This window comes from Electrophorus electricus, chromosome 12 (genome assembly GCF_013358815.1).
Source record: "Electrophorus electricus isolate fEleEle1 chromosome 12, fEleEle1.pri, whole genome shotgun sequence".
Lineage (NCBI taxonomy): Eukaryota > Metazoa > Chordata > Actinopteri > Gymnotiformes > Gymnotidae > Electrophorus > Electrophorus electricus.
In genome coordinates this window covers 13,341,039-13,353,289 of record NC_049546.1, presented here as the reverse complement: position 1 = coordinate 13,353,289, position 12,251 = coordinate 13,341,039, and the positions used below count along the sequence as shown (strand labels likewise).

The following is a 12,251-nucleotide window of genomic DNA, read 5'->3' as shown; positions in this document are numbered from 1 at the left end:
TGACACTAATGTATGGATTTACACTGCAAGGCAAAGACCCAAAAACAAGAGTACTAATAAATACTTCTTCATGGATCTTGTTTTCTTGCAGAGGGCAGACATAGCCGTTGCGCCACTTACCATAACCCTGGTTCGAGAGGAAGTGATTGACTTTTCCAAGCCCTTCATGAGCCTGGGCATCTCCATCATGATTAAGAAGCCTCAGAAGTCCAAGCCGGGCGTGTTTTCTTTCCTGGACCCTCTGGCCTACGAGATCTGGATGTGCATTGTCTTCGCTTACATCGGCGTGAGCGTGGTGCTGTTCCTCGTGAGCCGCTTCAGCCCCTATGAGTGGCACCTGGATGAGACTGATGAAGCCAAAGACCCGCAGACCCCTCCTGACCCGCCTAATGACTTTGGGATTTTTAACAGCCTGTGGTTCTCCCTGGGGGCCTTCATGCAGCAGGGCTGTGATATCTCACCAAGGTTGGTCTCCTCTCTGTCATTCCCAGCCGTTTCACCGCTTGAAACTGTGCCATCATTAAAGCACTGCCCTTTCCCTGTCGTGGTGCCTGGCTGTTCCTACTGAGGGCTCTTTGAGATCTTTGCATGTAGAAGCCTTGATAGCACTCATTTATGGATCTTGAAAAGCTGTCATAAAGGATGGTTTCTATCAAAATTGTATTGCATTTTATTTATTTGTTGTTGTTGTCGTTGTTTACTGGCACTGGAGTGTTTGCTTTGAAATTGCAAACTTGTCCAAAGACCACAGGCTATATTAGATAGACCCAGCTTGCTTATGGTTCCTGTTGTTAGCTTTATGTAGTTTAGTGGGCATTTTGTTCAAGGGATGATGGGTAAAACATATCTGTGCATGAACTACACAGGAATATATGAACATGGAAAGCCTACAGAAAGACACTGTTAGTGTGTTCCTCTGCAATACTTTGAATGGTGCAAAAAAAAAAAAGACTTGGAGATGGTTTATCTTGTTCTTAAGTACAACAGCAGGAAGCTGATTAATTAGGACTTTAATTGGGACTCCATTGTGCTGCAGGTTGTTGCAGATCATTTTGCACATTTACAGCCATAATTGGTTGCTTTATAAATGCACAATGTTGTACAAAAAGTGCAGAAAGGTGTGATCCTTCTATATATGTTGTCAATACTTTTTTAAGTAGACAGAAATACTTTTAAAGTTCTAGTGGATTGATTTTTGGCTTGTAGGTTTGTGAGGGGTTTTGCATTTTTAATGCCAGATGCAAAGAAATCTTTGATTTGTTGGGTAAAGCTCATTAATTTCTGGTTTGCTTTTATACATTATTCATCAAGTGATTATAGCATGGACTTTATGGTAGATCTAATCTGCAATGACTGAGATACATTGTAAATTATCTTAAAGTGAAATGCATTACAGTTTCAGTATAGCACTGCTATAGTTTCAGTATAGCACTTGTTTAATAAATTCTGTCCAGTGGCATTTTAAACACCTACATTGGAATGCTTTGTCTGTAGTTCGATATATAATGTACACGAAAAGACATGACACAGCAATACAAATACAAAGTCTGGCGCATGATATTACTCTACTATAGAAAAATAAATACAAAAATAAGTATCAAGAGGCATCAAGAGATCAAAAGGCAGTGTAATATGCGCTACGTGTATGGAGCAGCACATGATAAACAAATAAGGTCAATGATTGTTGAGCTACCAGAAATGCGATTGTATTTCTTATAAGGTAACTTGAGTTGTAATGCAGAACAGACAGCATTATTGACCTTTAGTGGAGCTTGGTGGTTTGATATTGCAGTGCTTTTCTCCCAGGGTGGACTGAGAAGTCTTCAGTTATTGCACTTTTACCCCAAAAGATCTTTATAGTTCATTGTTTTGTTGGATTATTTGCTATGTTGGACTGTGATGATTTCTCTGGAAAGATTGTATGTGTGTGTGTGTGTGTGTGTGTGTGTGTGTGTGTGTGTGTGTGTGTGTGTGTGTGTGTTTTGTTTTTGTTTTTGATTTTTTCATTGCTCAACAGTATTGTCAGTTCCACTAAAGACACCGTTGACATTTTAACCTCAAATCCTGTACTTGCATTGCATCAGTCCACAAAATGCTGCAGTCCAGAAGATCATTTATGCATTTTCAAGATTACTCAAAGAAAAACTGCAGTCATGCAAGCCCAAAACCAACAAGTACTTGTAAACTTTAACTCAAACCAAGCCCTATTTGCTTCTTTGGAAATAGGAAAGTAATTGCATCTCATATATTTTGGCATTGGGACTGTAATGTTAGTGAATAATAAAAAAAAAAAATGTGGGTGTAATTACTGAAAGCTCTTCATCAATATGAGATGTTTAAATAATGACCTTAGGGAAACCTCTAAGAAAGGAAAATTAAAAATAAACTCTTGGGCATAATTCCAAATTGTAACAAAGCATCTTATTCTTCTTTAATGACAGAAACCACAGAAATGTGGTTTCACATTTTTTAATATGTCATGAGAATGCAAGAGGTGCCGCTGACATTATTATTTCTGCTAAAAAAGAGTATTGCTGCTTGGATGAACCTTTAGTCTGACAAACACCAAAAATGTGCTAATTTGTTCAAATGAGCTGCACTGATTTGACTTCCAATATAATTATGGAATTTTAGAAAAGAGGATGATTGGTGGGAGATTATTTTGAATCCTTATGTGAGCAGTTGTGTTACTGAAAGGTTAGACCATCCATGGGTGCTCAGCACAGTCCCTGAATCAACTCATTTTCTGCAGGACTATGAAATTATTTGAAATACAAGCCCTTGGGTTTCCTTCTTTCTTCAAATCAAATCAAATCAAAATTTATTTATTTAGCAATTTTTACAACAGGTCTTGTCACAAAGCAGCTTTACAAATGTCTGGAGGCTTGGACTTAGAGATTTGTAAAGCTGCTTTGTGACAAGACCTGTTGTAAAAATTGCTAAATAAATAAATTTTGATTTGAGCAAGCCAAGATCGACAGTGGCAAGGAAAAACTCCCTAGAGCATGAGGAAGAAACCATTTACAAATGGAAAAAATAAGCAATTAATGTCTAGTCCAACTTTCTAGAGATACTAGTCTACACCAAGACTACACCAAGGTGTGCATTTGCCCAAGACCGATCCTGCAAGAGAACGTCCATTAAGGGCAACGGAGAAGTAGTTGGCAAGTGTGGCGTTGTGGTGGGCTACAGGAGGGAACATCAGGGGAAGGTGGGATTAGCCATGGCAGTTGAGATGGGTAGAGGCTCAGTAACATCATGACATCTCCTCAAGAGAATGTCCATTAAGGACAATGGAGAGTAGTTGGCTGGGGTGAAGTTGTGGTGGGCTACAGCAGGGGACATCAGGGGGTGGTAGGAGTAGCCATGGCAGCTGAGAAGGGATGAGGCTTTCTTAAGGATATGATCTCACTATGGAAAAAGACATTGTGCAGGCAGTGGTGTGCAGAGTTGGAGCAAATATCTGTAGATGCTGTGGCCCTCCACACCTCACTGAGAGCTACAATAGTAATTTGATATGTGCAAGTTTAAGCGAAATGGCTCACAATGCTCTATAGAGTGCACAGGGCATCAGCTAGTGGCTTTTACATCCAATGTCATGCACAATATTTCAAATATGGAGCTACTTTGGATCATGTCTTATAGCCTCATACTGTCATACACCTCCAAGGGAGAGGGAAATAGCCAGGAGGATGTGCCCCCCCTTGAGTTGCTCACTGGAGGCTTGGACTTGGACATTTTTAAAGCTGCTTTGTGACATCTGTTGTAAAAAGTGCTATATAAATACATCTGATTTGATTGATTTAGGAAATGGCTGTTTCCAAGAGACAACTGCTGTTGTGCTTTTAGCAGCTTGCAATAAGTAAATAAATTATCTTCACGAAATATCTTTGCTGTTATTAACAGCTGGCATTGTAAAATAGGTCTATTTGCTAAATTTACCTCCTTTGATTAATACTGCTGCAGTGTAACAAATTTGTTCAAACTGGATGCAGAGTTCTGTTTCAGGGCAGTGCCATTATGCAGAGTGTATCATTGGGGGTCATTTCAGGCACTCTGAAGATTGTGAATGATGAGCTAATATCATTACTAATTACACAGAATGTTTTAAAATCTGCCACAGCTGTCAGACATGCATCACTCTGACACTAAAATGTCTTATCCCATAATGATCTGTCATTAACTCTCTATTTGACTTTCTGATGCATTTCTCAATCTCAGTCAATTTGTCTTTGTAGGTTTGGTGGATAAAACCCTACACAGTATCAGAGCTATGAAACAATTTGTTTATTTTTGCATTTAAATGCCAGAAATATTTTATAATCAGATTTGTGCTGGTAAATCTGCCAAGCAGTGTTTCTTTGGACCAGGCAGACAAGAATAAAACTTAAAATCACCTTTAGTCACAGTTTAGTGACATTGCTTGTTCCATTTGTAAGCAGCCACCCTTTCCCTTAATATATTTTAAATGGCAAATTGTGTTTTTGTGTGTGTATGTGGACATCTGTGCAGGTCCTTATCGGGCAGAATAGTGGGAGGTGTCTGGTGGTTCTTCACCCTCATCATCATCTCTTCCTACACGGCTAACCTGGCTGCCTTCCTCACTGTTGAGAGAATGGTCTCACCAATTGAGAGTGCAGAAGATCTAGCCAAGCAAACAGAGATTGCCTATGGAACATTGGACTCGGGCTCCACCAAAGAGTTCTTTAGGGTGAGTCTGCCTGTCTGTTGTTCTAAAAGCTCCTGGGGTTATCTCCTGACTTGAGATATGCCCTTGCTGAGGTAAACAATTGGGCAGATATTTCCATGGACCCAATTCCAAGACCAACAAGACATGATGAAAAGAAGCAGAAGAATTGTTTGAAAGTTTGTTGGACAAAAAAAAATTTGGAGTTTTACTTTGTTTCAGTATAACAAAATATGTAATATATTCCGATAAAATGTTCATCTAATGCTTATGTGTCATCCAAGAATTGTGTAGCATCTCCTGGTAACATTTTTTCAGGGCTTTACCAGCATTACCATTCTTTTCCAGCTCTTACTCTCTCATTAGTGGGATGCCACTGTTTCAGCCCGCAGTGTCAGCGGGTTCATGTTGAGCTTTTGGATAGTCATTAAACAGCATGGAGTTTTTACAGCAGGTGCTGTGTACCACCTTGAGCTGGCAAGGGCTGTCAGAAGGAGGAGAGTAATGGCAGGGCAGTATCTCAGAGGTGATAAAGCTACGTAATCAAAGTCCACAGCTCATCCTTCCACCCAAAGAGGTCAACTCACCAAATATAATTAGTTGCTTTACCGGGGCCAGCAAATTGGACGTGATGAAGAGAGGCCCCGGGGGTCAAATGGCACACTTGAAAGATAGGGGAGATAAAGTTAGCAATATGGCCACAGGCACAGTGGGACCAATGCTGCAATTAAAGCCAAAATTACCTATCTGCAATGCTTGTGCGAGAGGCAAAATTAATTTCGGAGGTAATTTTCAACATTAATCAGTGCAAATTGTCTTTATATGTACTTTACATTAAAGTATGCTGCATATTAGATTAGTCTACTATTGCATCAAGATTGCTATACAATGCTTGGCTTTTTCCAAAGATGTTTAAGATGATAACATGGGTCCTGGGTACATTTTATGCTAATTTCACTAAGTAAATGTATTTGTATGTAATTGTTTGATATTTGTAAAGGTCAGAAAGCTGTAAACAAGCCCTCACTGCCAAAGAAAAGGAAAAGGAAATCAGAAAGGAAAGCACAAAAATGGGAATCAGTTCTAACTCACATTAGTGCTCAAGACCATTCGTCAAGCAGCTGAACTAAACTCGCCGGCAAGTCTTTGATGTCATTAAAGGTTTACAGCAAGACAACTGAGAGGTGGTTAGGGATTTGCACACCTCCTATTTTCTAAATAACAAGTGTCCCACTTACACTCTGAAGCTTTCAAATCTGAAATGACGTGTGAACCGTTATTCCAGGGGACTTTTAATTAAAACTGCAGAGGATGACAAGGAAAAAAACAGATTAATGGGAGGATTTGAGCTCTATTTCAGATCTGTTTTTCAGGAGTTAGATTCTGGTTTAATTAGACCCATACGGTAGAAAGCAGCTGGAAGTTTCAAATCAGTCGCAACATTCTGAGCAAGACATATGTCATCATCTTTGACACAGGCCCCCCGTTTACTTATTTATATATTTCTCTTGCAATCATCTCTCATGGATTTGCACCAAACTCGTTGATGTGTGGAATAAACTCGTGGGTGTTTAGGATGCGAGCCAAGATTCTGGAGCATGTGTAGGAATTTGATATGTTAACTGTTACTTCAACATATGTAGGCTTGCTGGGATATTTATTATTAAATAATAAAACCCTGATCTGATTTTAGATGCTTTAAAAGAACACTCTTCCAAATTTTAGCAGTAAGCACTCCTTTTATTTAATTATTGCATTTATTATTTGTTCCATGAAAGATATTTTAAAGTTAGATTGAACAAATAATCTGCACGTATAGTCTTAAACCAACCACAGAAGATCATTAAGTGCAACAGTTAAGTCATTCATGCCCAAAACTCCAAGTCCTGCTCATTCCTGAGAGACAAGCTAAATCCAGCAAGTGCACACCTAATAAAAAGGAATGATGAAATTCATTTTCAAGAAGATATGGAGTATGAAATCTTTAATATCAAGATTATGTTTGTGTGTACAGCACACTGAGATATGACAGTATAAGTCTGGGTTATTGCAAGCATTGAACTGGATTCCAGTTTTTATTGTCACTTTGAAGTGGCTATTTCCTGCATTACTTTGAAGAAGATGATAGACCGTTTGTCCTGTTTAATACAAAATTGCAGTGGTCGGCGTTAAATCTCAATTTGTCAAGCCCCAGCAAGCGTGCACCGGAAGAGTCATGTTAGAGACGATGTTTTTGCAGTCTTGAGCCTTGATCAATAGCCCCTCGAGGCTCCTACATCTGTCTTTCCACTGAAGTGCACCAGCTGGCTCAGGATGCTTTCTTGGTGCACCCGTAAAAAACGGCATGGGAGCTTACCCCCTGCTGGGCTCAACACCCGCCCACGCACAGGCTGCAACTCCCTCGTCCTCAAACGCACACCACAGCGACAGCAGTGCTGGCAGCCCAGTGCTGCTTCACTTCTAACACCAAGGCACAGGACATGGCTATTTAAAGATTCCATATTATAGTTCCATCAGTTTGTTTCACACAAACGTCCCTTCTTTACTTAGTCTGCATAGGTCCTGTTCAATGTATTTCATAAATTGGAAATGGTAGTGATCCTTACAAATGACCACTATTGTGTTATGTTCCACTATTGTGTTACAATGCACTGGTGTGATGCGTTATTGTGTTATGTAGTCAGAAGATGCTCAGCCTACCTGGAATGGTTTAAATAATTAAAGATGTTTATAATGATCGAATGTTAAGTGGATGCCAGACAGTAATGTCACATCCCGGGGCACATCAAACCTTCTGGAACAGGCAAGGATGGAGTCACTGACTCCAATATGGCCTTTATTGCACTTCTTGAAAGTGTGAAAATCAGTTTCACATGTGAGGAATAATGGCACAATGGTATTATGGCTCATATATAATAAATACAGCATGTCAGATCATAAATTCAAACACTGTTCTGTATTTGCACCTGGAAGGCATTATGAAAAAAAAAAATAGACTTCGAAGCATCAGAGTTTTGTGAGAGGAAAATGAGAACAATTATGGTTAATGAATGAATGAAGGGTTAATAAATGAAAGAATTGTTAATGAATGAAGGTAATGCACATCAACATGGCCGTCACTGCACCCCTGTTTCTATGTGTGTTTTGGTGGTTAAAATCTATTGTATGGTGGAGATTAGAGACTCCTTGCAGAAAGACCAAAACCTGACAAAAGCAGTGACAGGCTCATGTGAAGCTGCAATAACCTTCACCAAGTGCCCTGTCTCCACTGAGGCACCTGTCTCACTCCAGCTGAATGCCAAACAATAGGGGTAAAACAGAATCCAAGTTAAGGGAGTAAAGCAGAGGGCTCAAAGTCAGCAGTTTGGTATTCCAGGCATAAGGTACATCAATAGCACCAAAAAGCCCCAACCTCCTTGTTTGAGCACCAACTTTCCGCACTGAACAGCTGAGGAAATAGGCAGAGCAGCATATTTGATATTGGGAGCAACTGTGAAATATACGAAAGCAGACTGCACTTTAGAGATGCTGCCTAACTCAAAATCAATACAGATTAGCTGGGTGTTAGTGTAGGAGAGGGCATGTTATTGTGACTTTGGGCTGCAATTATTTGTCCTTCTCTGACTGTTTCCTCTGCGGCGTTAAAGGGCTGGAAGACTCCTGCTGTGGTTCAAATGAAGCCCTAATAGGAGGCAAAGCAACGAACACCTTTGAGGGCATATTTCAGTGAAGACATTTAGAATGAAATTACTTGGGCTCATTCTAGTCTATTTGCTATGCTCCTGCTTTGCAGTTAGCCATTCAAAAATCTATTTCCTGTTAGGCATCACTGGCGGTCCTTTTAAATTGATTTAGAACAGAATCCACTTTTCTTATATATATATATATATATATATATATATATATATATATATATATATATATATATATAAACTTTTTTTATAATTATTTATTTATTTTTAAGATATTTTTGATGCAACACTATGGGCTGCAAATGAATGGAGTTTTAGTGATCTTGGAGGCAGTGCCTACAGTGTCAGGCATTTCATAAACTGACAAAGCCCGATTCCATACCACTCCAGTGCCAGTAGCCTAAAATAATGGCAGACCTATCCTGCATCCTGAGACTCAACCACAGAGACAGCTGTTGTCAAAGACAGCTTCAAGGCATCTGGGGGACCATTTTTTTACACACACACAATACGAGCCCCCTCTCCTTCTGACACTGCAGTAATAGCCTTAAAAGAATGTCTCTTCAGCCAGAAACAGTAAAGAACATGACCAGCAATGAAGATTTGATTTCTTTCCCTTTTCTCATCAGTTCTTATCTGAAGCCTGAATTTATTTGTCAGAGAGGTCATTGTCTGACAGTGTGTTGATATACCCTGCTTGTGAGCAGATACAGCCCTTAACTTAGTACTGCTGGACTGGAGAATGTGTATGACTGAAAGTTATATGTCAAAGTAAATTTGGAAATTTGTACAATCCAAAAGTAGTATGAGAATGTGCATAGGGCAAAGGGCATGCTTGTACATGTAGCTGCCACAAAGTGTTTCTAGTCTTCCATACAGTTTGATTTCTTTATTTAAATGGAAAATAGTTATTTGAAAAAAATTAATGGGTTGTAATTGCAAACTGGCAAACTGGCAAATTAGCAAATTTTAGTGATCCCATCAAAAGGTTTCTTTTGGGCAAGCTTATTAGCTAGATAACATCTCCACATGGTTTAACTGGACAGATAAATGACTCATTTAAAGTGTATAACCTTGTACACTGGTATAGGTTTTTGGAAAGGAACAAGTATTAACAAGATTAAATGTGAATACCTGCTTTAATTGGTGGTGTACTAATGACAGGGGTGTGACGTTTTCACGGTACAGGTACTAGAACTACACACCCCTGTGACACCCTCAGCCAGGCTCTGATTTGGTCAGTAGCAGTCTTGCTCATCTCCATGTGCCTGTCTTTCTCCTCTCTTCTCCTGTCCTCTCCTCTCCTCTCTCAAACCTTGTTATCGGGACAGCAGTGCAAGTGACATATTGGAGCTCAGACTAGAAATGGAGGCTGGGCGAGTAAAACAACGTCTCTCTTCTCTCCTGGCAGTGCTGCCAGGGGTAGTTGTCTTGAAAAGCTTCCCTGAAGCTGCGAGGTGCTTCCCCGTTATGCCTGAAGAAGGCCTGCAGAGTGAGAGAGGCTGATGTATGCAACTGTGGCATGACATAATCAGCAGGCCAAATGTCCATTTAATTAGCAGTGACGAACCTTGTGCTTTATCAGTCTCCAAGTTGAATTTTGAATGGCTGCAGTGTTTACAGTGGTTTGACTGAACGCTGTTCCAAATGATGATGTGATGTAAGGACGAGTGTGCGGAGCTGTTTTCTTATACTATTGCTCATTTCCTTTCTCTCTCACTCTCACCACTCTCTATGTCTGTCTCTGTCTGTGTCTCTTTCTGTCTCTTCCACACTGCGGCTTGCCAATCAAGTGTGTGGAATCAGCCTGTTTGGTTTGCTGAGCCACTTCATCTCTGGCCCAATATTGATGAATTGACTTCATAAAGCAGGGAGACAGCTCACGTACCTTCTGCAGTAATCAATGCCAGAATCCATTCTTTCGGACTCATTTTGGGACTGCCATCACGGTCCGCTTTGTCCTCAAATGCGAGTTAAAGCATGCGGGAAGTTGCCCTTAAAGCAATGCCTTTTTCCTGACTCGGGAACACAGATGTGAGTTTCCTGTCTTTAGTTTTCAGATGTAATCACAGAACATGCCTGTTTAGATTAGTGGTATTAATTTAATAGCAACTATTTCAGCATTTCTTCAGGTCTGTAAAGTAATATGCATTAATGTATAGTATTATTATTGTATTAAATGCAGAATTCCTACTTCTTTTAGTTACAAATGACGTAAAACACACTTCCTTTGGCATACCAGACACAATTCCTCTTGGTTAAGGGAGTTGTTTGTGAGCCTTCTTGTGTGAGGAAGCATTCATTGTATCCTCCCTTGAAAGCATTTCAATTATAGATAGTGTCACATCCCTTGTAAAATTTTATTACACTGTGAACACGACACCACGCCTCACTGCTGCTCGCTAGCTTATGTTTCATCATCAAATCAACTCATCCACGTTATCCACGTCCACTAATGCAGGAATATGTGAATTGCCACAATCTCCAGGACTGATAATGAGGTGATCCACAAGCTGTAGCTCCACCCTCAACCCAACCACACCCTACCTCCTTGCCCCGCCCCTGCATCTATCTTGCGGGGGGCTTGCGGAGGCATCGTCTTGCTGCCTGCTCCGTCCCATGCTGCTCTAATTGTTGAAGTCATCCCAACAGCTTGTCCAGAGACTGGCCCTGCTTGTCCAGAGATTTGCGAGCTCCTCCCTTTGCAGCAGGCACCCAATGATGCTGGACCGTCTTTCATCCAGCCACATGTCAACCATACCACAAAATGCACAAATGACAGTGTACTGCAGTGTGCAGCTCCCATGGCCTGTGGTTTATGGCAGTGATGTTAAAATGCCACAACAAAACATATATACATAAAAATAGATAAGAAATGAATCCACTCCTATTGCATGCTTGTTACAAAGACCTCATTCCCAGATACCTGCAAGATCTATGCCACTAGGTGAAACCTATGAGTAGTTGTCTAGATTTTATCTACGGTTTTTGAAGATTTTTGAGTTAGAGACTTTAAGCACTTTATTTTACATGGTATAGTTTAAAATAACTAGTGTTAAGTGAACTGCTGGTCTGTATGAGTCAATATATTGATTTAACACTGCTGATTTGACTGGATTTTTTTTAGATGGCATATATAGATGGGCATCATTTTTGAAAGGAACATAACCTGCCATCCACTTTTGACACCAGCACACATTTCTGCACCAAACCACTATAGCTCAGTATCTTAACTCAATGTCGAATGGGAAAACAACTTAAAAGAAAAAAAAATAGAACATGCCATCTGAAGATTCCACCAGAATACATTCTTGCACTCTAATTCAATAGTTTTTATTAATCTTATGAAATCTTGAAATGTGGTACCTCATAATTTTTTATAATCTTTAAACCTGCCATGAGGTAACACATTCAAATATGAAATGTTTGGAGGTGTCTTACAAGCTTTAGGGTTATTTTTTGGCTATATCAAGATTAAAAGCACATAGTTAATCTTCCCAGTTGACATGAAGCGTGAAATACAATATCTGTGTGCCAGATCTGTGCGTTTCTGAATTATGATGACATCTAAATGTGTTTCTCTTTCTCCCCATGTCTCCCACTCTGCAGCGCTCGAAAATAGCAGTGTACGAGAAAATGTGGTCATACATGAAGTCCGCCGAGCCGTCCGTCTTTGCCAAGACCACACCGGATGGCGTCGCCCGTGTGCGCAAGTCAAAGGGAAAGTTCGCTTTCCTCCTCGAGTCTACCATGAACGAGTACATTGAACAGAGGAAGCCCTGCGACACCATGAAAGTGGGCGGCAACCTCGACTCTAAGGGCTATGGTGTGGCCACCCCCAAGGGCTCAGCATTAAGGTGGGTGGAATAATA

At 40.2% G+C, this 12,251-nt stretch overlaps 1 protein-coding gene across 7 annotated transcripts in view; it reads left to right on the top strand.

Annotated features, from left to right (window-relative positions):
- The window catches only part of gria3b (glutamate receptor, ionotropic, AMPA 3b), an 82,535-nt gene that overhangs the window by 61,869 nt on the left and 8,415 nt on the right, over nt 1-12,251 (top strand). For all 7 annotated transcript variants that reach the window (XM_027008631.2, XM_027008629.2, XM_027008627.2 and 4 more), the window contains exons 11-13: nt 92-465; nt 4,513-4,711; nt 11,989-12,236. In XM_027008631.2, the coding sequence (XP_026864432.2) occupies nt 92-465; nt 4,513-4,711; nt 11,989-12,236 (821 nt within the window). The remainder of the gene's footprint in view (nt 1-91; nt 466-4,512; nt 4,712-11,988; nt 12,237-12,251) is intronic.